The sequence below is a fragment of the Danio rerio genome, chromosome 17, assembly GCF_052040795.2.
Source record: "Danio rerio strain M-AB ecotype USA chromosome 17, GRCz13ab, whole genome shotgun sequence".
Lineage (NCBI taxonomy): Eukaryota > Metazoa > Chordata > Actinopteri > Cypriniformes > Danionidae > Danio > Danio rerio.
The window spans coordinates 32,296,872-32,323,992 of record NC_141037.1 but is presented as its reverse complement, the minus strand read 5'-3'; the positions used below and the strand labels follow the sequence as shown (position 1 = coordinate 32,323,992).

At 36.2% G+C, this 27,121-nt stretch overlaps 2 protein-coding genes across 3 annotated transcripts; one reads left to right on the top strand and one right to left on the bottom strand.

Moving 5' to 3' along the window:
- Positions 1–5,579: 5,579 nt before the first annotated feature.
- yy1a (YY1 transcription factor a) lies at positions 5,580–12,151 on the top strand. The gene is given in 5 exon segments (NM_212617.3): positions 5,580–6,203; positions 8,065–8,227; positions 8,844–8,904; positions 9,914–10,072; positions 11,140–12,151. Coding segments are annotated over 5 exon segments (1,074 nt in total). The 5' UTR covers positions 5,580–5,695; the 3' UTR covers positions 11,323–12,151.
- An 860-nt stretch (positions 12,152–13,011) lies between these two features.
- tpp1 (tripeptidyl peptidase I) lies at positions 13,012–25,428 on the bottom strand. 2 transcript variants are annotated; one of them, XM_087289665.1, is made up of 13 exons: positions 25,205–25,428; positions 24,956–25,027; positions 23,201–23,340; positions 22,950–23,100; positions 22,137–22,258; positions 21,300–21,478; positions 20,565–20,763; positions 19,746–19,934; positions 19,553–19,625; positions 19,359–19,479; positions 16,946–17,104; positions 15,187–15,312; positions 13,012–13,850 (listed from the first exon to the last, which is right to left on the bottom strand). In XM_087289665.1, the coding sequence occupies exons 1-13, from the start codon at positions 25,246–25,248 to the stop codon at positions 13,713–13,715; spliced, it is 1,713 nt and encodes a 570-aa protein (XP_087145791.1). In that variant the 5' UTR covers positions 25,249–25,428; the 3' UTR covers positions 13,012–13,712.
- Between the last annotated feature and the right edge of the window lie 1,693 nt (positions 25,429–27,121).

Genomic DNA, 27,121 nt, shown 5'->3' with positions numbered 1-27,121 from the left:
CTCTGATTCCAGCACACCTGATATCCATTCCGCTAATGACCCACGTACCCTTTATAAGCAGCTCACACTCACTCTTCTGTGCGAAGTCTTGTTTAGCCCCGGCCAGCATTTCTGAGCGTTCTATCCTGCCTGATCTCCCGTTTACCACTTCAGCCCGTTTCCTGACTCTGCTCTGTCTTCTGCCTGCCCACGACCAAAGCCTGTTTCACGGACTCTGATACTCGCTGCCTGCCCTTGACCAAAGTCTGTTACACGGACTCTGAATCACGCTGCCTGCCTCTGACCCATGCCTGGTAATCACTCTGTGTCTGTCATCTCCAGCCCATTCTCATTGATGTGTGTGTTGTATGTTCGCACAGTCGTGCGTGTTGTATGTTGATTAAGTGTGACTTGATAAATACTGCAAATGGATCCCTCCGTGTCAGTCTCCCGTTTACAGCGTGCTATGTACCTGAGCGGCGGGGGTGAGTTGTGCCCAACGGACCTGAAGACCTGGGAGGCATGCGGTGAAAAGGGGTGTGCGACGTATTTAAGGACCGGAGGGGAGATTTCCAGAAGATTGTCATTCGTTTGTGGGCATCCAGCAGTCTCCCAAAGCTTTAGGGAGACTTGGGATGTCTGGGATTACATTAACATTAGCCATTTCGCAAGATTGCTAATGAGTGCATGCTTTAATAAAATGATATTCTTAGTTCAAAAGCGATGGTCTACTGCAGGGCTTTTCAATTGGCGGCCCGTGGGCCAAATCCGGCCCCCGTGACACTTTGTTCTGGCCCTCCAAACAGTGTGACCAAGACATCAAAAATAAATTTAGTTTAGTCCACAAACGGCCACTATAGTTATGAAGTTACGTGCATCTGTTCAATAACAGCACAAGCTGCAGTTAAAGGCTTCACAGAGCGTGGGTCATCATAAGCGAGTGGTGCAGGCAGCCGAAAACATGTTGGTAGAAAAGGCTATTTGTACAATGCACTGATATCGTTAATAGGGATGCAACGATTAGCTGATTTCACTATTAACTGCGCTTTAATTCGTCACAGTTTATTAATCGTAAAGTCTTCTCTAAGCCGCATTTCTGTTGCACGGAACGAAACAAAACCGGTGCAAAATGCCAAGTTGCATGTGCACTTGTTTTAAGTTTGAAGTACACCGAGGCTAATACGCACACACACAGGATTAACCATAGCAGCGGCCGTCCCCATATCTGCTTGCAAGTTTTTTATTTCTAATGTAAGAATATATGACAATATAATCTTATATGACAATAAGCGACACGCTTGCATCTTTCTGGGCGCACACAGTAGAAAAAATCTCACGGTGAGAGTTGTGAAACCATGAATATTCTTCAGACTATAAATGTACAACCAAAATCTATAATTTTTGCATTCCTAATTGTTATGTCGTTCAAAACATAACATATGAATGTGTCTGAATGTAGAAGAAGCCTACTTCAGCAATGCACTGCTTTTGTTGTGCTCTGAATCTGAAATACAACATAGGAATGTTTGTAAAAAAAAAAAAGTCTATTGTACAATGCACTGATATTATGTAGTTTCAAAATACAATGTATTAACATTTTAATGTAGAAAAAGCCAATGTGGGTGTCTTAAGGAGCAAAAATATACAGCATATGGGCTCTTATATGCTGTTGTGTCATCACCTATATGGCAAGTTATATATCTCCGGCCCTTCGTTTGGGATGCTTTTCATTAACCGGCCCCCATGACAAATTAATTGAATAGCCCTGATCTACTGTTTAACATGACAGTGGGGAAGGCAGCATGTTCTCTGCCACATCATTTGTGATGCCATTTTGAGCGTAGTTGCACTGAAAATTATATTTCATACTTATTCCCTTTTATCTTTTTAGATGTTAGTCTGAATTTAATCATTCGGTTTGTAATGTGTACCGAACCGAAAGTCTATATATACACACACACACACATACATACATACATGCATGTAAAGATACAGTGCCCAGCATTTACACCCCTTACAAAGATCCCTTTTAAGTGATTTGTTCTATGATGCTAAAAGATGTGTTCAATGAACAGTGAGTATGTTATGTTAGAAGACATATTAAATACAAGTTTAATAAAAAGGAAAAAAAATCAAGAACCAAATTATATATATATATATAATTTAATTACCTTATTCTCCGCCGACGAGCGGCCGCTGCCATTTGAATCTTTTTGGCTCAAGATTTCTGGTCTCATTCACTTCCATTCATTTTTAAAAACTGCTCGTTACGCTGCTTGATGTTGCAATTTGATATTTTATTATTATATTATTCTACTTGGTCTATATATAGATATATAGTCATGCAAACGTTTGTTTGTAGAGAAAGTAGTTTGACCGTTTTCTGCCATTTATCATTCCTGGTCATTTCTCCCATAGGCGACTGAATCTGAAGTTCTAAGACAATCGCGAAAACAGGCGCACTTCCGCATTTTAGAAAAAAGTAAATAAAGATGTTACATAACCAAACTACAAACTCTCATTGAATATTACTAAATCATCTCCCTGGGTTCGCGTGGGTTTCCTTCGGGTGTTCCGGTTTCCCTCACAGTCCAAAGCAAGTGTGCTGCAAGCCTGCGTTTGAGTGAAGGTCTCGGCCGTTAGATTGCCCCCTGGGGGCTGGCTGCAGTACAAGTCATAAAGCCCGCCTCCTCTTTGTTAATGAAGGAGACTTGAACCCAAATAAAAAAATTAATTACACTTGCAATAAAATGTCCCAAAAGATGGTTCTGGTCGATTAAGGCACTGATTATTGTGCTGAAATAGGTGCAGATCCTCATTTTTGTTAACAGTTTGTTTTTAGCAGTAATTTAATGCTGGGCGTGTCATCGTGATTGACAGCGGTGATTGACAGTTTCTCAAAGCAGCGCGTCTGAGCTTCGGCAGAAGACTGAAGTGTTATTACTCGATTTCTGTGATATTTTACTATGACAAAATGAGTTCAGCATTAAACTACAGTTTCTGACATACATGATCTGGTGGAACACTGTTTATTCGCTAAGGTCTGAGCTTTTTTCGGGCTTTATTAGTTTGCTAATACACGCCTAGCCACCCAGATAGCAAAATACACTGGGGCCAGTTCTTGCCTGCCGGAGACTTACCCCTCAGACTGACTACCTCTGCTGGACCTATTCCGGATGCCTGGACTCACTGCCCGATTCCAGCCCGAGTCAATTGAGCCAGATGCGGCGGCCGAGCGAGCAGGCGCTGCCGCATGCATGCCGGAATCAGCCCGCGACTCCGCGAGTAAGTTATGTGCGCTGCTGCCCGGAGCTGGCGCGATTGAATCTTCATTATATAAAACCCTCACATTTGTTAACGTTATTACAACCATTTTTGTTGATATGACAACAAACGCATGCTACTATGTGAACGCAAAGTGTATCACTGAGTTTAACCTTTGAATAAAGATGCAAACAGCATACATAGCAATTATTTAAATAAAGGACAAAATAAATAACAATAAACCTGTATCGATTGCACAAGTATTAAATAATAATACAATTGAATACATTTTGTAGTGCACAAGAATTAAGAAATACGAAAATGACAATAAAACTGCACAATAAAATAAACCCATTTAAGTACAGGGAAAATACAGGAGATCGTTAGCAGTAATTCTCTGTGTCTAAATAATAATCTCCACGTTGATCTCCTGTAATGTTATTTGAACTTGCTTTACAGGACGTCTCTGCATTTTAAGTTTTGGCATGTTATTAAGTAATCTACTGAATTTGCTGTTATAAATCATTATAAGGTTCTTGAAATCGAATCTTAACCTAATAGAGCTGTAAATGTTAGATATTATTTATTTACATCATTTACTGTTGGCGTTTTATTTGAACACTCCGGCTAACATTAAAATGAATGTAAATTCCTCGTTGCCAGATATAATGAAGGCATTGAATGAACCAAATGAAAACGGAGGCAAAAAAATTAAATAAATGAACAATTTAAGCGAAAATGAATAAACAATATACTAGTGATGTTGCAGCAGATAGACATTGTATTAATAGTGCAAAGTTTTTTTGCACAAATTGACAAATTGCAGGGTTGGGATGTGTAAATATCCTGTTGATATTTAGTAATCTTGCTGTATGGTAAATCGTTATGGTGTGTAGGCTATATTTTGGGATCTGTTGATGGCTAATTAAAAATAAAAACCTTTCTAAAAATGTATGTGTTGTTTATATGTTATTGTTCATATTTTACAAGTGTTATTTCTACCCCTATGAAGATAACAAATACCAACAACAAATAGGCTATAACAATAAGAGAATATATTATTTGTGCTCATATTCAGGCTAGAGTGTATAAAAGATCGTTTATTTCTGCAGTCCACCATGTATTGCTTTTATTAAAGTTTAACAGCTTACACCACACCGTTTTTAAACCGTATATTATTGTGTTTTTAATGTAAGTGCTTCTATTTACATCAGTGAGCGTTTGTTATAGTGCAGACACCGGCAGTCGAGTGAGAAGTTCGGGGGGCGTGGTTGATTTTACATAAAGCGTTTGGTTGGAAGCTCGACTCCGCTCATTATCGCGGCTCCTCCTCTGGCTCCATCAGACAGTCCTTCTGCGCATGTCAAGGCTCCAATTTCAGCAGTCTTTTGCGACAGTTTGTGCCCGTCAAGCAGGCGTTTTGCCCTCAAGGCGTTCAATGGGAAAAGGGGCTGTCGCGTCGTCCATATTTTTTACAGTCATTGGTCCAAAGACATGGGTCGCTAAATTGTTCGTAGTGAATAAACTAAAAACTCAACTATTTAGTCTCCACTTCAATTCCTAATCTGCAATTGCCTCTCTGAATATCACACTAACTGTACCCAAAAAAAAAAAAAAAAAATACTAATACTACTAATACTTTCCTTCTTAGACTTTACAGACCTAAAACTTGCCTATAGCACTTGTTCACTGTTGCTCTTAGTTGTGTAAATTGCTTCCTTGTCCTCATTTGTAAGTCGCTTTGGATAAAAGCGTCTGCTAAATGACTAAATGTAAATGTAAAAAATGAATGAGTGTGAATGGATGTTTCCTAGAGATGGGTTGCAGCTGGATCGGCATCCGCTGCGTAAAACATGCGCTGGATAAATTGAGGTTCATTCCGCTGTGGCGACCCCGGATTAATAAAGGGACTAGGCACTGAGCCAAAAAGAAAATAAATGCATGAATAAATCGTCTAACAACATTGTTTTATGTAAATGCGCCAAACTAGCCTATTTTGTGTATAGAAATGGATATCGCGCATTTACGCTGTGTGTATTGTATTATGTGTATTGTTATTATTGTTTTAACAAAAAATTACATTATTTAACATTAACAATAAATTACATCAAAATGACAATTACATTATAGGTGAAACAAGCACAAAATATTGTATGTAGAAACCACACAGACATTACTTATTTTTTCTACAATAAGGTAATTGTTTTGAACAAAAATGTAAAGAAATATATCGCTGCTGGATAATTCACAGAACTCCAGTGGTGAGAATGAGGTCAAACGCAGATCTCGCGAGATCTGGTTTGTCTGATCCTCAGGCAGAGTCCGTGAACGGAGTCAGTCAATGTGGGACGGAGTTTTGCCTGTTTGTTAGTGGAGAAGGAGGGGAGAGCGAGTCGTTGACTTGACACTGGGCTTGCTTGAAAATTACTTTCGGAAAGCAAGAAAGCCAAGAATGGCGTCGGGCGAGACACTGTACATCGAGGCCGACGGCTCGGAAATGCCGGCCGAGATCGTCGAGCTGCACGAAATCGAAGTTGAGACTATCGAGACCACAGTGGTCGGCGGAGACGACGACGAGCACCAGCCCATGATCGCCCTGCAGCCGCTGGTCACGGACGACCCGAACCACGTTAACCACCAGGAGGTGATTTTAGTGCAAACTCGTGAAGAGGTGGTGGGCTGCGATGACTCGGACCTCCATGCAGACGACAGTTTCGAGGACCAGATCCTCATTCCCGTGCCCGTTCCGGTGGCAGAGGAGGAATATATCGAGCAGACTTTAGTGACCGTGTCTGGCAAGAATCCGTCTGGTAGGATGAAGAAAGGAGGAGGCAGTGGGAAAAGAGTGGTCAAAAAGAGCTTCCTAAACTCCGCTGAAGCGAGCGGACGCAAATGGGAGCAGAAACAAGTGCAGATCAAAACACTGGAGGGGGAGTTTTCCGTCACTATGTGGGCATCGGGTAAGTTTTGACATCGCATCAAGTGCTTTGTTCTCGCGCAGGCCTCGTGTGGGCCTTCTTCCTCTCGAGCGCGTTATAAAGCTGCCCGATATCCCTATGCCAGAAACCTTTTTCGGAACGAAAAGCTACTTATTGAGAATGGTCCCGGTCTAAATGTTTTTGTTTTGATGGGAAGCCATGTTTTAAGTGTGGATGGGCGCCGCCATATTCCTCCAGACCATTATGGCGGCGGCCCCGAAACATGGCGGTTGTGTGAGCGGGGAAAGATGGCGGCGAGCGCGGAGAGAGGCGCTGTGAGTCCGCCGCGCTGCTGCTGCAGGCCGCAATGGCGCAGCTCGCTTTGAAGAAGGGGAGGGACCTGCTTATTTGAGCTGTTTTTCAGCCCCTGCAAACTCTTCTTCTTTCGGCTCTTCGTCTCCTAAAAACAAATGTTACCGCGTATTTAAATATTGTAACCGAGGATTTTGATCCATATTGCGCTTTCGCAGGACATGGAGCAGTTAATCTCAGTTTGCGTAGACGTGATTGTCGTGTGCAAGCAAAGAGAGGCGGGTGCCCTTTGCCTATTTTTATTTCATTTTAAACGCGGTGTAATGTTTTAAACATTGCGTGTTTCTTAATTTTAATAAGTGATGTAAGTGGTGATAAAATGAGTAGCGTATGGGGAAATATTAACGTGTTTATTGTGAGTGTTGCGCTCCATGGCCGCTTAAACTCGTATAAAAGGACGGAAGATGTTATTTTTCACTTTGATCTTGGATTTTTAAAGTTATTGTCATCTAGGTTAGAGGTTTCAGTCTTTTAGATGTATTTAGCGTTTCATGTATTTATATAGTTCTTTGTAAAAAGGTCCAAATGTATCTTGATGTTATAATGTTAAATGGAATTAATTTTGGTTTAATCTTGTTTTATTATGTAAAGTTATAAAGTTTGTAAAAAAAAATGCTAGTCGTTATAGTACGGTATGTAATTTATACTATAATCACGTTTATTTTAGCAATTATCAAATAAACCGTTTACTAAAATTTATGTTTCATTCGGTATTGCAATCATATTCATTAACGTTATTTAAATGTAAATATTCTATTATTTCCTTTCATTTACTCAAAAATGTATTTATTTTTACAGTTTTATTGAAATTGTGTGTTTGTGTGTATTATTTCTTTTAACAATTTTATGCTTTATCTCCAACTTAGATATTTAAAAACAATTTTATGATTTATCTCCCCGAACTGAACACTGCCTAGGCTTTTATTAAATAGGCAAACTATTTTAAAGCTTTTACATTTGGAGCTCACCTCTATTTAGTTTTATATAATGATGATAGTTATTTTATTTTGTTGTATTGTGAATTTATATATTTCTTAATCTCCATAGGGAGCACAATCTCATCGCCTGAACATTAAAATAAAGAATACAAACATGTATGCGGAAGCCTTGTGCACTGCGCATGCGCTTGAGCGTCGTATATGCGTTTGTTTATCTGGAACGCGCTCATAACGCAGTGCTGCGCAGAAACGAAAACACCCGAGTCGCACACTTCATCTATATACTACATATTCAATTGAAATGTATTACAAGGGCCATACAAGGGCTACGCGATGTACGTGACCGGAATTTAAAATGCACCTCTGTCGTCTCAGCCCTGATTCGTAGTAAATTAATTGCTTTGCGCAGAAACAGTGGACAGATCATTCGTTTCACTCTGAAGATCAATTAACTTGGCCTACTTGTGACTAGCGTGTTGATCAGTGCATTTAGTATTTGATTGCTGTCAGTGTAGTTTATAAGCTCAGTATGAATGCAGGGTGTGTGATTTGATTAATTGCTTTGTTAAGCGCTTCATCTTGTTTTTGTGCAGATGATAAGAAAGATGTTGATCATGAGACAGTGGTGGAGGAGCAGATCATTGGAGAAAACTCTCCTCCAGATTATTCAGAATACATGACAGGCAAGAAACTGCCACCTGGTGGCATACCCGGCATTGACCTGTCAGACCCAAAACAGCTGGCAGAGTTTGCCAGGTAGGTGTAAAATTCAACTGTTGTGTGCATGTGCAATACTTTGATTCCTCTATACATAGAATAATAACGAAGTCAGTAATATAGCTAATGTAAAACTGATATAATGTGAATAAGCATGAGATTAAATCCCTTGGCACATTAAATAAATCAGTTTTGCATAGTTACTATTATGTTTAGTGTGTGTGTAGTATTTTGGAAAAATAAGCACAGATAAAATAACATCAGCGATTTTATTTACAAGTTTCTCAATACTACAACACACTTTGTTTATTAATAGCAACCTGTACATATATTCAGCTATTGTAAATCTCTGTTCATAGCTAATACAATCTGTATAGAATGTTTATAGTACAGCCATCTGTAAGTATTACCCATAGTCTTTCTATAACTGCACTTTATAACTTATACCTGTATGCTGCACTTGCTATTATTGCACTCCTGGTTAGACCTAAACTGCATTTCATTGCCTTGTATTTGTTCCTGTATAATGACAATAAAGTTGAATCTAATCTTCTGTTTAATTTGTCAAACCATTTTTGAGTTTCTTCATTTAATTTGAGAACTAAATGTATTGTCATTATCTAAATATACATATATATTTTTTTACACTATACAGAATGAAGCCTAGGAAAATAAAAGAAGATGATTCTCCAAGGACGATAGCTTGCCCACACAAAGTGAGTGTCTGTTCTTATTATGTGAATATACAGTGCTCAGCCTATATGAGCAAACCCCTCACAAATCTCTTTTTTAAACTCATATTTTTAATAGGAAGCTATACAATATTATATTTGTGCATTTGCATTAGATTAGTCCGTACTGAGGCCAAACTTAAGATAACAGTCCAGAAACTAGTACACCCAAATGTATATGTTATATAAAAATATTAAATACAAATTAAAAAAGAGGAAAAATCAAGAGAAGCAAAACAATTTGAAAAAATTTAGTTGAAATACTGTTGGTTTTAATTAATTTTTGCAATATTTTGCTTGAATTTAATTGTATTATCTTTCAATTTCTAAATATGTTTGGTGACTAAAATATTATTTTAATAAATATATCTGTTTAATCTGCTTTGTTTAAACACACCAAAATACATTGATCATATTCACTGAGAAATGGATAAAAGAAATTTCAATTTCAAAATGGTGTGTACTCAATTATGTTGAGCACTATATGATGTTAAAAAATATTTGTAGCTAAGGTGCTGGTTTATATAGAGCAGGGGTCACCAATCTCTGTCCTGGAGGGCCGGTGTCCCTGCAGGGTTTTGCTCCAACTTGCCTCAACACATCTACCTGGATGATTCAAGTATACCTAGTAAGACCTTGATTAGCTTGTTCAGGTGTGTTTGATTAGGGTTGGAGCTAAAATCTGCAGGACACCGGCCCTCCAGGAACAAGCTTGGTGACCACTGATATAGAGGAAACCCATTCCTGAGTTTGCATGTAGCAAAGTGAAATCTAAAATGTAAAGAATTGCAATACTGAAAAAAGTTTGCTAAACTGTTTTAGTTATGATAAAGGACAGCAGTGTGATATATGATAGCAGTTTTGAGTCTCTTTGTGGTGGAAACAAGTGACCACCCATTTAGGATATTTTTTCATCAACATCAAGAATTAGTTGTTAAAGTTGTTCTGTTAAGTAAGATTGTAGATTATCATTATTGTTTGTCTCTTTTTATAGGGTTGCACAAAAATGTTTCGGGATAACTCCGCTATGAGGAAGCACTTGCACACCCACGGGCCGCGGGTTCACGTCTGCGCTGAATGTGGGAAGGCGTTTGTGGAAAGTTCCAAGCTAAAACGGCATCAGTTGGTTCATACTGGTGAAAAACCTTTCCAGGTAGGATGTGCATACCACACACATAGACTTTACTTAGGTTGCCCGCCCAGGTATGTTAATGTCTGCCCAAGTATATTTAGTCACACCTTTTTTTCTATTATTAATATCCTTTTACACATTTTGTATCTGCTCAATATAACTAAAGATCCACAATCGATAAAGTAGTGGAAAATCTTCTCTCGTTTAATAGTTTTGCTCTGTACTCACAAGACCTGTCAACAATCGTGCAGGCAGTTTCACGTGCTCTTTAGACCCAGAGAGCATTTTTAGGGTTTAAAATTTGCCCGACGCGGGTATCTAAATCTCCTGAAATATCTGAAATTCAACTTTTGCTTTCACTTTCTAAAGCTGGTGAAGACTACTTTCCACCTGGTTTCACAGCAGACAGCACACACATAGGCATAATACCAGAGAGAAAACGTAAATAATAGATTCATTAATCTAAACTACTTAAAAACTTAACTATATACCCGAAGAGGATGAAATGACATCTAAACTGGCTGCAAAATCTACACCATTAGTAATGGTTTATTAACGCATGAGCCTTATTTAAAAAAAAATCTACTTGTTTTATTCTTGCAATTACGATCATTTTTTGAGATATTGTCTGTTTTTATGATCTTTTCTGTCATTTATTTCTGTTTTGCTGATCATTTTAATGTGTGATAGTGCTAATATTTTACATAGGCTATTTTATATACAAATTTAAAATGCTTTGGCATTCAAATCTCTTTTGAACTTGAAACAGAGAAGCGTTTTTTACCAGTGGGTGCACATGAATCTTGAAGGGCACAAAAGTTTTTCTTTTTTTTTCTTTTTCTTTTTTTTACTTCAACCCATTGTAAAGAAACAGTGTCATAAGTACAATTATTATTACAAATGAAATTGTTTTGTTTCTCCCATATAGTTAACTATTTATGTGATGTGGGTAAACAGTATTTTTTAACCCCCGCAAGAACATTTCAAACCTGTGAGAAGCACTGCATATTGTGAGTTGTTGTTTCAAATGATTGATGCTGATCTGAAATGATTGTAAATAATTAATGTTTCGCTCTCTTCCACCACAGTGCACATTTGAGGGATGTGGAAAGCGCTTCTCATTGGACTTTAACTTGCGCACACATGTGCGGATTCACACTGGAGACAGACCGTACGTTTGCCCGTTCGATGGCTGTAACAAGAAATTTGCTCAGTCCACCAACCTGAAGTCTCACATTTTGACACACGCGAAAGCTAAGAACAATCAGTGAGATCCCTCGCTGAAGAAAGCTCCAAAAGACTCTGGTCTGACAACAGCTTCCTGCTCCAAAACCCTCTTTGTATGTCGTTTCTAGAAGCGTTCTTTTCTAAGAGAATCTCAGCACACATTTTGATGGGAATTGAAATGTGAACGAGGAACTGACACCAAACTTACCCCGTCAAGCATCTCGTGGTATAGACCTGAATTAAATAACTTCCCGGTTATGAGAGTTTCTTCTTTTGAAGATGTGATTGTTTTCGTGGACCTTCATTCACTTAACAAGACGCTCATTATCCTGAGCCCAAAGAAGCTAAATTGTCCATCTGTGTGTCTGTTTCAGTTTGCAAAGACTGCTTTTTAGATGTCTTCAAAGTGTGCATATTGTACACTTTTTAGAGCGTAGAGCTGTCGTGTGTGTGTGTGTGAGTGCGCGCGCGTGTGGGTGTGTGAGTCGTCCCTGAGACTTAAAACCTGTGAATGCTTTTCTTCAAGGAGAATGAGATGTCGTTCAGCTTTTCTTTTTCTTTTCAATGTAAATACTGCTTTTCTTTGTGAGAGGTATCCTGCGCAGGTATCTTGTTTTGTATACCTGTCCTGTACAAATGTTTTGAAATCATGTAGATAATAGAGATGTTGATTAGATTGTGTTTAACCAATTAAACAGTTTTATCCAGCTTCAGGAAGTACTGCTACATACACATGCCTTCTTTTGTAACACGTTAACAATCTTACTCAGTTTGTGGAAAGACACTCTTTTGTTTGTTTTTTAACTCTCCCTTCAAATTCTCTAATTTATTTGATGATATGGAATAAAGCTAAACTCCTCTGTGCAGTTGCTAAAAGCCTGAAGTTCATCGTGCTGTTCGGTTTGCTAAATCTGTTCTACTGCTGGGTTTGTAAAGCTTTTGTACTCGTGATGTTTCTAGTTAAAGCTAAATTGTTGCTCTTTTTGGTTAATACTAACTAACTTTAGGATTATGGTAACATTACAAATATGAGTATTTCACACTGCATCTACATCTGGTTTAGCAACATTCCTAACCTTCTAAATAATTTGAGTTGTGTAACTCCGCTGGTCCTACAGTACGCAAACTACTCCCAGCTGGGATCGAACCATGCTAAAGACTCTTGCATCTGTTGCTAGAGCACCTTTTGAGGTCAGAGGAGTGAGGTTTACCTGCACAGCACTTCGCTAGCTGGCCTGTTACACTCATCCATCTAACCTCACTACCTTCTGGATCACGACACCAATGTAACCCCACTGGGGGGAGCTGGAATTGAACTAGTGACTTTTCACATGGGAGTCGGTCGCTTTAACAAGGAGGTTAAAGACCATTGTCTCTGGCATGGTCAGAGGAGTGTGGTTTACCTGCGTAGCACTTAACTAGCTGGCCTCTGTTACAGTTGCATAATCCTAAAATATATTCTGAGCTATAATAGGATGGTTTTTCTCTATTCATCCCATCTTGTAATTGACTTAACTTTGTTTTAAAAACAAAACTTTTAAATATAGATTTTCTTTTATTTATCATCACAAATCTCATATTCCAGTAATCATGTATTTAGTGTTATTTACCACTGTATGGTGGTAAAAGATGTTTTCCACTTCCAATTGCATTATGGTTCAATTAATTAAACCAAAAAACGTTTCTTTATTTTACTTAAAATGTACTCAAAACATGAACCACACAAAGATTACTTTTATTTCAAAATAAAAACTTTAATTTGCATTTATTTTTTCTCTCCAGCAAACAAATAAAGCAATTGTCCTCAGCCTATTCACGTACCTTTCAGAGGGAGTTCTGGAGGCAATACATCTTTCAGAAAAACAAGTCTGACCAGTTGCTCCAACAACATTTCAGTGCACTAGATGTCTAGTAGAAAAACACCACGAACCCCACAACAACAAACAAACAAACCCATTCAATGTTAATTCCCTGAGGATATCATCACAAAGTCTGTGAAATCCAATTTTTAAAAAGTCAAAAACAGGCCATTGGTTTATGCAGCTCAAGTATGTTCAATAATTAGGCTGGTTTCATAATAGTGTATCATGCTTCAACTAAATCTTAAAGCATTCAAAAGTTTATAACAGAAATAATACTTTGATATGCATTTTAGAAGAAACTTTGAAGTTAAATTGCATTTTACAGAATATTGCACTTCAGGTCATTGGTCAGTGAAGTAGATAAATTCCGTTGATATTTGCCTGATATTTCTCAGTTTTTTGTTTAAAACTAAGAAGTGTGTTTAATATTTTGTTCATACAAATAAACCTCACCTGAAAGAACTGAAGTAACAACAATAATTGATCGACAGCTATGAATTGATGATATGATTCTACAACGTATTATTTAGATGCTTAAGTAAAACGATATCAGTGCGTTTCTCAGCGGCAGCTCAATCCATAAGAGAGGCAAGGAAAACTGGATAATTAGGTGTTCCCCATCCCGTAACCGGATCCCAGGAAGGGGAGGCGCAGAAACCCTTCCCCTCAACTTTATCATCCAGACAACTGAGATGACATCCCACTGTTACCTAAGAGCAAGAGGAGAAAGCACTGTGAAAATCAACAATTTGCTGAGAAGATACGGTTACTGAAGCAGCAGAACTAAATGTTTAAACAGTCACGCTTAAGCTTCTAGTTAGTCAAGCTCAATTTCACACATTGCTGCAGTCAGACATGTCTGTGCAGTGCATTTTTAAGCTTTGCCACAAGGGGCTCTACTAGATCAAGAAATTCTAAACAGTCCCCTAAAAAGTGCTGGGTTCCACACAATCGATTTGTGTTGAGACAACATGATGAAATTAAGCTAAATATTCGCTTTTACAAATTTAAGTGGATTGAACAAATCAATTAAGTTGTCCTAACTCCTCAATAATCATGATGTAGCAGCTCATTTTAAATTAGTTTGAACAAACAGGAAATGCCATTTTTTAAGGTGTAGAACAACATTGTACTTTAAAGTGGACCCAATACCAAATTCTGAGAACCACTCGTCTGTTTAATAGTTTTTAGCCCCAAGTAAACCACACATTTTTTGGTCCAAGCAAGATCATTTGTGTGTGTGTGTGTGTGTCTTTAAAAGCAAGTGAGCTGCTACACTTTCTAAAAGAGGACCGTGCCTTTACAGCTTGTGCCTCAGATACTTGATCATCAAACTAAAATACACTTGTCTATCTACAGATATTGACTAGAAAACACCAAACTGACATAAAAGAATGAGCAGAAACGACAACTGACTGTGCTGTTGCCTTAAGTGAGGGTTGTCAAACTCAGTTCCTGGAGGGCCGAAGCCCTGCACAGTTAAGTTCCAACCCTGCTTTAACACACCTACCTGTAGGTTTCAAACAAGCCTGAAGGACTCAATTGGTTTGATCAGGTGTGTTTAATTAGGGTTGGAACTAAACTGTGCAAAGCTGCGGCCCTTTTGGAACTGAGTTTGACACCTGTGCCTTAAGTCATCTGTGTCTGGTCCTGTCTAGACCAAAATGATGTACGTGTCTGCATGAATAAATATAAATTTCCATATCTGCAGGTGTCTGAACAGGCAGTATATGTATTGTCATACCACAAAGGGAAACCAAAGCTAGTACTGCACACATATAAACCGTTAACATTTTCACAGTATTTGATGCTCACAACAGCGGGACATCCTTGTGCAAATGCTTATGATAATCCATGTCATTTGCAAATATTTATAAAAACTGCAACACATTGACAGACAGTCGTTTCCTGTAATTTGTATATGTAATTTATCTTAATAAATACACTCTTATTGACACAAAATAATGCAAAGTTGGATAAATACTTTCAAATGTGTAAAAAAATGTAGAGATTAAACTGTCAAATAAATAATCTGCAAACACTTACATCATAAAGGCCTTTGCCTTGCATTTTGTAAAGGCGAGGGTTGATGAATCCCAAGGCGGGAAGGCCCTTCAGGAAGCGCTGGTCATTTATGAGGGACAGAATTCCACCCACAACTGGAGTTGATGCCTTCGAGAAAAAAAAGGAAATCCAGATTACAAAATATCACTCTTTATTGGATACTGTATTGAACCTGAATTTTGTCATTGTTATTGAACATTAATTCTGTATTTTATTTTGTACACCTGTTTAGCACTAGTGATGGGTATCTTTTTTGTTGTTATTTCAGAAAAAAAGTGTGCTGCAACAAGGACTTAAGGGACTTTGGAATCCCTCAAAGTTGTTAAGGATGAAATGTTTCAAGATAGTGTCACAACGCATACCTATGTGTGCCTATGATGTACCCTTTGATGCTTCTTACGTTCTTGTCGCAGCACGAGTGGCACCGAAATTTATATGCTAATTCGGTCCAGTGCATATCGGTTACATAGATGCATCGTCTTTGACAGCTTACAACCTCATTTGGCACTTTCACCAAGTACGATTTTGTAGACACCAATACTCCGATTTCAATATGATAAAGACAATTCTCTGATTAAGAGTCTATCCTGTAAACACCGATTTTTGATTACCTTAAAGGACCACATGTTGCTGATGTAAATGAAACATGCCGAACTGCAGCTAAGGTGGAAAAATAAAAATCTGAAATGACAACAAACTCCAGAGGAAACGTTGGATAGCGTGATGACGCAGTGACGTCAATCACTTTATGTGCTATAACATGTAAAACATGATCATAAAGGAACATTCAAAAAGCAACTCATGCCATATTACATGTCCACTTAATCATTCTCTTCTCTTATTCAGATTATGGCAAGTAATTAATTCGATTATAAAAAAATTTAATTTTAATCTTTATATTGTTCAATTAATATATATTTTTTAATCAGATAAAAGACTTTTCTAGAGTCGCTCACCATAATTTTGTGGCTCAAAAGTATCAGGCACTGTTTAGCACCCCAAATGATACCCAACCCTACACCTGAGTCTTCAAAATATTAAGCAGCATCATGTGACATTGTTGAAAACTGTGATAAGTTTGGCAGTTTTTTTTAATAAATAGGTAACAAAAAACTAATTCAAAGCATTTGAAAAAGGATAAATGTCTTTACTGTGACTTTAGATTAAGTTGATGCCAGCTTGTTGAATATATTAATAAATTATTAAATTAATAAAAAAATTAAATAGATCTCTGAATTTAAGTCAAAGTCCTAAACATTTAATTGCAATTTTGCATTGCATCTACAATAATACATTTTTGTACAACAACACAAATATGACAATATACGATTTGTAAACCAGGTGGACCTGGTGATTTGGGGGCCCTAGCATTTATGAAAAATAAACTGCATGTTATAACATTTGGTGCTAGGGGTTCTGAAAAGTCGGCAAGTTGTAATCACTGGCTGGCAATGTATTGACTGAAGCGCTCCTACTGTACGGAAGGAACGTTCCATTATTCTTGGGGGCCCAGATTTGAAAAGAAGTAACAGCATTACAATCTTAACAGTTATAGACAGATTTTACAACTTATGATAGAGCTGTATGAATAATATAGGTTTTTCGGCATTGGTTTTTCCCCAGGAAAATTCCCCGGGGCCCTAAGCGGCAGCTTACATTGCTTATTGGTTAAGCCCGCCCCTGCTAGTAAAAAATCTTGATATTGCACTTGCAAAACTTTCTTTTGATATTATCTACCAACCGAAGTTCCAGAAACCCATGGGATGGGCACACGGTTGGAGACGACCCAGTAGTTGTCAGAAAGCGCCGCTAGGTCTGGATAAGCTCTTCCAGTGGTGTTAAAATATGTCTGAGGAGGAAGAGACTGAACACTCTTCAGATACGCTCTAACAGCATCAACCTACAGAAAACAAACAAACACACATATCTTGATTTGTAGAGTCTTCACAACAAGCCAATAGTTAAACCCCCCTCACTGAAATTATAATACATTGCATGCAGCTAGAAAAGTGTTTCTTAACGACAGTGCTATAATACGCATACTAGTGCTGCAGTATGCAAATAATTTGTTTACTTGTAACATCAAAATGAGCTTTAATCATGTTTCAAACAAAACGTGTGAAATCTGATATTCACCATAGACAGTTAGGTCATGTAAATGTGCCAGCTAGAACAACAGCTAATAAAATTTGTTACATTTAAGACCATGTTTGCATGTGCGATGCACTACTGTTCTGTGTTGACATACATACAAACATGCATCATGTTTATTCATCAGAAATATAATTTTTTTAAAAACTAGCCGATGTTTCATTGCCTAGTATGAAAAATGCTACCTCAAAGACAAAAAAGGGTCTCTTTGCATACTAAAGAAACAAATTAAAAGCTTAAACCTTAGCATGATCAAATTTTATTTGACACTTTTTCCCCAGTCTCCTTACCGCAACTCGCTCTCAAAATTGTCATTAACACCATAGTGACCACAGCAACATTCTGACATCTTGAGCATTTGGCATCCATTATTTTTGACTCGAGGACTATGTTTGGCAGATACACGTTTGTTTATTTATGAGACAGAGGCTACTTTTTTAAAGACCTCTCCTGGCTATGTCCAATTAAAAGCATTTTTAGCCTCGTTGTTTGGGTTTGGTTTGGATAGAATAGATCTTTATAGTTATTGTTTTGAAGCAACGAAAGACTGTTTAGCAACCTACAAGGTTTTGGCATAATAGACTAACATAAATAAAGAAAATAAGAAAGAAGTGTTCCCAAATGCAAAACAAAAGTTTTGAACACATCCCCATTTTTCTCAGAAAACATTTCTAAAGGTGCTGTTAACATGAAATTTTCCCTGAATGTTGGTAACTAATGTAAAATGAAAGGATGCAGGGAAAAGTATTGAACACTTGAATAAAGAGAAGTGTAGAAAGGCAGTGAAAGCCCAGACAGTAGCTGAAATCTCTCAGTATTTCATCAACAACCCTCTGCCATTCATCATTGTAAACGAATATTAGCTGCCTCATTCCAACATCGACATTATCCGGATGCTGAAAATAATACCAGAGTGGAGCAAGAAAATGATCCAAAACACAGCCAAGGAAACTCAAATGCTTTCAGAAATTCAAGCTGTAGAATGGCCCAGCCAATCACCTGACTCGATATAAAATGCCAATTAAAGATCAGGTTTGATAGACGAGGCATACAAAACCATCAAGATTTTTACACTGTTGAATTCTGTGAAACCTGAGCAATTCAGGTGACTTCATTCCCCATATGAGAGGCGTCTTTAAGCTGCCATCACCAAAAAGCCTTTTATATAAAGTATTAAATGTGTTTCAGTAGTTCAGTACATTATCCTAGTGTCATTCCATTGTTTTTACACATACTTTTCTTTTTTGTTTTGTTTCATTTTATGCTTGTATTGTTTGGGTTTTTACCAAAATCTAGTTCAATTCCATGTCTACAGCTCCTTTAGAAATATTATTCCCAGGAAAAACAATGTGTATGCAATATAAGACTGTATAGTGCAAACTAACAACAACTTAGTCATAAAGCACGTACATTTACTTCAATAAAGAAGGAAGACTGAGGCTGCAATATATTTGTTTGTTTTCAATCTATAACAATTTCATTTATTTTGATTCATTATGAGCTTGTTTTTAGCAATATCTGGCAATTAAATGCTCATAACTCTGTGATTTCCAGGCCCACATGAAAGATGCACACTAAAAATATATATAAAAGGGACAGTTCACCCAAAAATGAGCATTTACTCGAAGTTCACCCACACTCAAGTGGTTCCAAATTCTAATGTGTGACTTTCTGTTGAAAAAAGTTAAGCTGTAATAACTTAGCAAATAGCAATAGAATAAACAAATACTGTGGAAGTCAATGGTTACAGTTTTCTTCAAATTATCTTATTTTGTGTTCAACAGGAGAAATAAAGTCAAACAGGTTTAGAAAGGGTGAGTAGTTGACAGTTTTCATTTTTGGGAGAACTATCCCTTTAAGCACTAGTATGATGTTACACTAAAAGAATTGTTTGTGGGATGTATATTTTTTGTCACTCCTATAAAAGCACACTGAATACACTGCAGACTGATTTTTTGCAGCAACATAAGCATAGCAAAGAAAACCGGCCGATCATGCTTTACCTGATAATCCGGCATTGGAAACACATTACTGAAGCCGCCTCCGCTGATGTAATCTGTGACCTCATAGCTGAGTTTGAAGGGGTTTTGAAAAGAAGTCCCACCCACAGTGGTCACATACGGACTAGTGATGGAAAAGTTTCAATTGTTAATCAGTTCATCAGTATTATACAGATTATTTAGAAAGCAATATCCACCTGGAAGCAGGAAAACTTGGCCTAAAGGTATTTCTTTCTTTGGTCAGGTGTCTACAGCCTGCTCCACTGTCACCTGCATTGATACATCCAGTGTATGGGAACAAACATTTTTGATAACCTTTTTATTTTATTTTTATATTATAAATTAAAAACAAAGTATGTAGCACCTTAAAGATGACTTTTGTTATCTTACCAGAAGCAAAGAGCATGGATATCCCTCTGAGGCCAGCCTTCATGAACTCAATGTTGATGCGGTTCATGTAGGCTTCAGACAGGCTGTCTTCATCGTCTCCATAGCTGATGGTGTGAACCCATGGCACAGCAGACATGTTACTGAGCAGCAGCATCCACTGGAGAAACGGCTCCTGAGACTCATGACGACCTGCAACGCAGAGCACAGGGAACGCTGAGATTTTTACAATGCATGGAGTGGAAGTATCTGTTTACTGAATTTGTAATATCCTGCAGACATGATCCCTAATGCAACATTACTTGTCAGTAAAAAAAAAAAAACTACAAAATAACAAAATGCACTAAAATTGAATAGAAAACAAATTTCCAATACAAATGATTAAAATATCATTATAATGACTAAAAAGAACACTTTAATTAAAAAACTAAACTACAAATAAAATAGCTGACCCCATTTTAAGTTTTAGAAAACTAATTGTAAAAAAATATAACAATAAAATAGTATTATATAAATGTTTTATTAGTATGTTTTATAATTATTAAAACAATCAAACTATAATGTACTAACAAAAAAAAGTTACAGACGAAAAAATAAATAAAAATAAAAAAAACACTAGAACCAAGTAAAATCTAAATAAAAAAATAATAAACAGATGTTTTGAAAACCTCTAAAAAACCTCTAAAAAATGTTTAAAAAAATAAAAATAGTAAGTACAAAAGTTTGACAAAAAATTACATACCAACATAAAAAAATTTGAATATACAAGTTATTAATTAAAAACACGTCAATGTTCAAATAATACCCGTGTGGATGTCAAACCTGGATTAGTGAAGACCCATGTAGAGATGTTTGCTCCACTGCTCATGATGTATTCCACATCCAAACTGGCCTCAATGCCAGCTTTCCCTCCTCCCTGAGTGCCCACGACCCGCTCCACAGTAGACATGTGTGTGAATCCACCACCAAACAGACTCATGAACTCAGCCAGGTCAGCAGGGTGGTAGTACTGCTCCAAAAACTAACCAGTGTACAAGGTCAAGTTAGAGGAGATATTTTACTACCAAAATGAAAATTACAGAGAAAACGAATAGAGTATAAAAAACAAGTCTTTACCATATTTACCCAGTTGATTGATTACATTAAGTACTACAAACTAAAATGCTGCTTAAATATTCAAATAAAGCATCATTCTATTAAACATACACACATTTGCACAATTCTAGGATAAAAAAAAAGCTTGTTTCTTTTTTGTTTGTTTGTTTGTTTTAAAAAGAATTTTACTTGGGGGATTTTGAGAATCTTATTTTATCACTCAATAATTGTGAAAAAGAAACTGCTAAGAGTCACATAAAACCACTGTCACAATTTTAGTAAAATAAAATGTTCTAATTAATTTGCTTGATTATATGTGTAAATCCCCCCTATAAACAAAACATTTAAAACCTACAAATTTGGAATAAAGTTTGACAAAAGACAAATGTATTGACAGGTGTGTGATAAAAAAAACGCAAGCATGGATGAGTGAAACCTGCACAGTAAATATGAAAGGTGTACCTGAGCCACTGCCTGGCTGTTGTTGGCGGCAGTCCCCACATCTTTTGCTGTAAGGTTGTAGCGATTCCTGATGACTGCAGGAGTGACACCCAAATGATAGCCTAATATGGCTTGACGTGCTCCTTCCCAGCCTTTACTCACAATCTTGCGTTTTTGTGGAAAACGGTGAACTCCTCCAACTAAACAATAAAAAATATAAACATCATAAAAAGAACGACTTAAAGACTATCCATAAGGAACACCATATAACAGATATTTGGAATTAGTAAAAATAAATTATGAAAATAAATGTTAAAAAAGGACAGGAAATAAAAATGTGATACTGATAATGCAAATGATCAATAATGAATTAGTTACTTTTCTATATAGTTTATGATATTGAGTCATTTATAGTAATTTTGTTGTTTTTGTAAAATCTTTGTAACAATGTTTGTAACATCCTATGTTAATGTTTTCCCATTTAAACTTTAATTTAAGTCATTTTTATGTTTTGTACTTTTTAATAAAAGGAATTGAGCTGATTCAGTTGCATTGATTAAGCCAGATGATATCCTTTTTAAACTTTTAGTGCAGTTGAAAATAAAGGCATCTCATAAAATTTCCTGAGAAGTGAATCAAACTGAGCTACTTGATGTCTGGTGTTTTTGGCCACTTGCAGTGTACGTCATGCTTTCAGATGCACAAACGCTAAATGAAGACAAGTTAAAAAAAAAAACTGAGACTGCTGAATTTGATTTGTTTGGTTCTGTCAAACCTACACCTACTCTGAAGCTCAGAGTGTGTTCAGCATGTTTTATGCAGAACTGCAGAGAGGAACTAATGATGTCAGCTCCTCACCAAAGTCTAGATGCTGATGCACATCTTCATGAACTGAATACTGAGATGTCGACCTCAACAGAGTTTTTGTATTTTTACTGAATCGGTGAAATTTACTGCCAGGGAGCAAAGCTTCAGCCACCCTTAAAAAAGAAAGACAGAAATGAGAAACCAAAAAAGTAAATACATGGAGGAAACAATTATGAAATCACTGCTAACAATGGCAATATTTAATCAAAACTACATGAAACACTACTGATAAAAAGACCTGTCAATTTTAAGCTTTTTATGAAGTGTTTCAGTCTGATGTAAAGCAACATCCAAAATGCAATTCTTTTTTCTTTTGTCACACTTCAGCAATTTGTGTCTGAAAATTTCAATTACAGAACACTTTCTAAACTTTTTTTTTTTTAAACAAGTTTTTTTATCCTGCACCTCATTGCAAAAACCACCACTTCGATAGCTCTCACATACACCAAACTTCAAAGTTTTATTCATATCTATACATGTCTATTCTAAAGGTTTTTTTTTTTTGTTTTTTTTTTTCTGAATTATGATAAATAAAATGAGTTAAATCCCACTCCAATATCTCAAAATAAAAACAAGAGTTATAAACCTGACTTCATCCAATGATTGTTAGAAAAGTATGCAAGTTAGAGCATATTTAAATGAAGCTCTCATGATCACATTTGCATATCTAAACATGAAAATTTGGTAATAGAATGATCAACTGGGAAATTCTGCTGAAAACTATTATTTTTTTACTTTCTTCATCTACAGTGAAGTGATTTTTTCTGCCATGAATAGTGTAGAATTCACTAAAATTGTTCTTACTCCACAGTCATGACACACTGAAGGAAGTCCCGTGTTATAATAGTGTGACAGTCCATGACCCCATGACTCCGAAGCCAATTCTCTACCACTTTTTCAGTCAGCGGAGAAGGTCTGGAAAGAGCAGCGACTTCGTCCAAACTCAGATACTTCCCTAAAGAATATAACAGGAAATGAAATCTGATGACTCAGTCGATCAATTGATGACTCGACTGAATAGTTTCAATTGCAGCATTTGAGAAGCATATTAATACCATATTGATGTGAATCTGGATCTGATACTAGTTTGAGTAACTCTTCCATCTTGCTAACATTCTGCTGCTTCAGCGCAAACGTTAGTTCAACTTCTTCCAATGGTCCAACCCGTCCAAGAAATGTCCAGTCCCCAGGTACACTAAAACAACAGGGAACATGATTAAGTTTTGTTTTGTTTTGAAAATAGAGATTGTGAAAATTGCATGAAAAAAGATCAATGTATTTTATAGTTTGGACTAGGCAGGTTATTGTAAATATTACAATATTGATTTAAGCTACAAAATATGATTAGTTTAACATGCAATTCAACATTTTAGTGAAATACCTTATTGTAATTAAAGGGATATTTCACCCAAAATATTTTAATTCTCTCATCCTTTGCTTGTTCCAAGCCAGCTTGAGTTTTTTTTCAGTTGAACACAAAAATACATATGCTGAAGATTCTTGTAGGGTTGGGGGGCATCAATTGACTTTTATCGTATTTATTGTCGTTGCTACCATGGATGTCAATGACCCTTTTCCCAACATTATTCAGAATATCGTTCATCTCACTTTATTTTATTTTTTTATTTGTTTGCTTTTTTACATAAGTTAGTTAATGTTAGATTTACAAAACAGCAGCTGAACCTATTAGCTAGATTAAATAAATGCTCAAAACGTTTTCAACAAGTGATTAAACTTTAACATCACCTATGATAAATAAATGTTTTATAATTTTCCCATCATCAAGTCTGCACACAATCAGAATTTATAACATTCATTTAGCTAACTCACATTGTTGAGCTACATTGTAAACATTTTTTAAATCAATATCTTGGACATGTTCTAGACCTGAAATTGGTTAGGTCACTTAAAAATATTTTTTTTGTTAATTAATTACTCAACCTCACGTTGTTCCAATCTCATTCGTTCATTTTATCATCAACAAATTAAAATATTTTAGACCTCTCTCTCTCATCATCCACAAACAGGATAATAAAAATTATCCAGACATGTTTAAATAAGGAGCAAACATTATCAAAACATTCCACATGACTTCAGTTGTTTAATTGTAATTATATGAAGACCCAAGAACAAATTGTCATGAGAAAAAAAAAAAAATCAAATATCCTTACATTGCCTATATTTTCTCTCCCTCATCAAGTCATCAGGGTCTATATTTACTATGGGCAGTGTACGTATTACCATTAGAGTCAGCAGCACAACATGCAAGCACCGTTTTATTATTAGTATTGTCCATTTGAAATTAGAACCCTATTCTTTCTCAAGCTGTTTTATAGTCTTTTTCTATGCAATTGTTCTTGGAGTTTAATATGATTACAGATGAAGCACTGAAGTTAGATGCAATGCTGCTTTTTGTGTTTTTGTTTCTTTTTCTGGACTTTACATTTCTCAGGACTGTTGCTGTCTGGAGGACCACGATCTTGGTTTATTCTAAAATATCTTAATTTGTATTCTGAATATAAATGAAGGTCTCAGGAGATTGAAAAGAAATTAGGGTGAGTAATTATTAAGAGAAATAATTTTTTTTGGGTAAACTTATATAAATACATTAAGTTTTCAAGCATTTTTTTTTAGTTTTTGTAAAGTATGAATACAACAGTATGAATATTCTTAAAAAGTGCTGTACATTTTGAATAATAAATATTCACTGGATTTTAAAGTACCAAGAATAACAATATCATGCATGTTCACAATATCACAATGTAGCTACCGCATTCTTGAATATCGGCAAATGTCTAGTTTGGACTTACACAGCATCTTGGTCAGCCTCGAGCAGCTCTCCATTGACGAGCCAAATGAAGCTCAGCACAAAAACAGCAACCCTTTAAAAAATACAACACTGTCACTTTAAGAGTTCACTTAAAAAATTAAAAATGAATTATTTAAAGGTCAACGGACGAAGACATCAATAAAGTTACTGAACTGACTTTTGTCTCTTTTCTTACTTCAAATAGTCAATCTAAATGATTAAAATGCTAGATGGCAAACTAGCAGCTCACATGTGAACTCGTTTCTGGTCGAACTCTCTCTCTGTCCTGACCATCTGACCTCGCGATGTGAACCACAGTCTCAAACAGTCTCTGCAAACATTAAACTAAGACTGCCGGAAGATAACACAAAGCAAATAAAAAAGTAACTCACCGCATTGCTTTCGTGTTCGTGCACCTTGACAAACACAACACCAGTGTCCGTGTCCGAATCGGTCCAAATGTGCTGATCATGTGAGCGTCACGTGATCATCAGCTGATCTTTTGTTTTGATTGAGGAAGTGCATGTGCGGATAATATGCAAACGAAATCGTGAAAACAGAGGTATAGCATGATATATCTCATGTCCTATGTTATAAATATTTTAGTGTCAAATTTTGGGTAATTTTGGGTATTTTTTGTATAAAGTTATACTTAAGTCGTGTGACCAAACTCCAAAATAGTTACAATGTGTTTTGTTTGTGTCTGTTATTCTAAGCAAACCAGATATAAGCACTCAGATTGGTTAATTGTTAAAATAAATAAAACAAAATAAGTTTTAAAAATAAATATAACTTTTAAAAATAAATGTTAGTTATTTAAATAACTTTTAAAAAGAGCAGACTAAAGAATTAATTTCATTTTATGACGTTTGGGCAAGTGTACTTGAAAATGCCCATAGAGATCAATTGTGGGGGTCAGTGACCTGTTAATAGATAAGCATGTGACGCTGCAAAACAAAACAAAGATGACATGATTGAGGTCAACTTTATATAGTGAGTTGTTGGAAGTTGAAAAAAATAAAATACTCTGTTTAAGGGGGTTTAAATGGAGGGGGTTAGTTATTAATGTTCCGAAAAAGGTAAATAAAAATGAATTATAATGAACCTAATTCATAAAAAATATGTTATTGTTATAATTATTGTAAAACAAACTAATTAATATCAGTTTTAATGGGTTACAATAGATATAATCATGAATTATTTAAATCCTAATTAAAAAGTAAAATATTGAGTTCAGGAACAGAATTCAGCAAGAAATGAAGGAGTGCGATCTTGATTCATGGCTGCTCTAATTTATATTCATATATTATTTTTGAGTTATCCAGTAATTGAGTAATATTCATTCATTCATTCATTTTCTTTTTGGCTTAGTCCCTTAAATAATCCGTGGACACCAAAGCGGAATAAACCACCAACTTATCCAGCAGGTTTTTGCGCAGCGAATGCCCTTCCAGCCACAACCCATCTCTGAGAAATGAGTCATAATTAACATTTACAAATTTTGATTTTAAGTTGTATAAATAAAGTAGATTATGATCCTCGTTCTTGTCTGTTTTGAGAAAAAAAACTGAAAGGAGGTAAGAGAGAGAGAGAGAGAGAGAGAGAGAGAGAGAGAGAGAGAGAGATACGATTTTTAGGAAAAGGTGTTTAAAAGAAGACCGATCATTCCCAACATGTTTTGGACATCTTTGACTTTCTGTCATTGGAGGAGTAGACCTATTGGGTTTGGATTTTCATTGACAGTTATTAAAAGATATGCTCTGATTTTGGCGTCTACATGTGAAGATTGTGTTTATTAATCTATGTTTAACCAACCAGAATCGTTCTATGTGACGTAATGAAGAAGATAATGGCCTGACTGTATACGCAGATCAGCTCATCAAGTGCCAGAAAGTCAGAGATGTCCAAAACATGTTGAGAATAGTCTGTGACCCTTTTGGACACCGTTTCCTGAAAACTGTCTCTCTCTTCCTCTCTCTCTCTCTCACATGCACACAAACAGAGAAACTTTGGCCACTTCAAGGCCACTCCAAGCCTCCTAGCACGCTTGTTTTTCAAAACATTCTGATATTAATGAATTTTCTCAGAGGATGAAAACAGCAATAACAAACTAAAAACTTTTTATTTATTTTTTTTTGAATATTTTTTATTTACTTTATTAACTCAA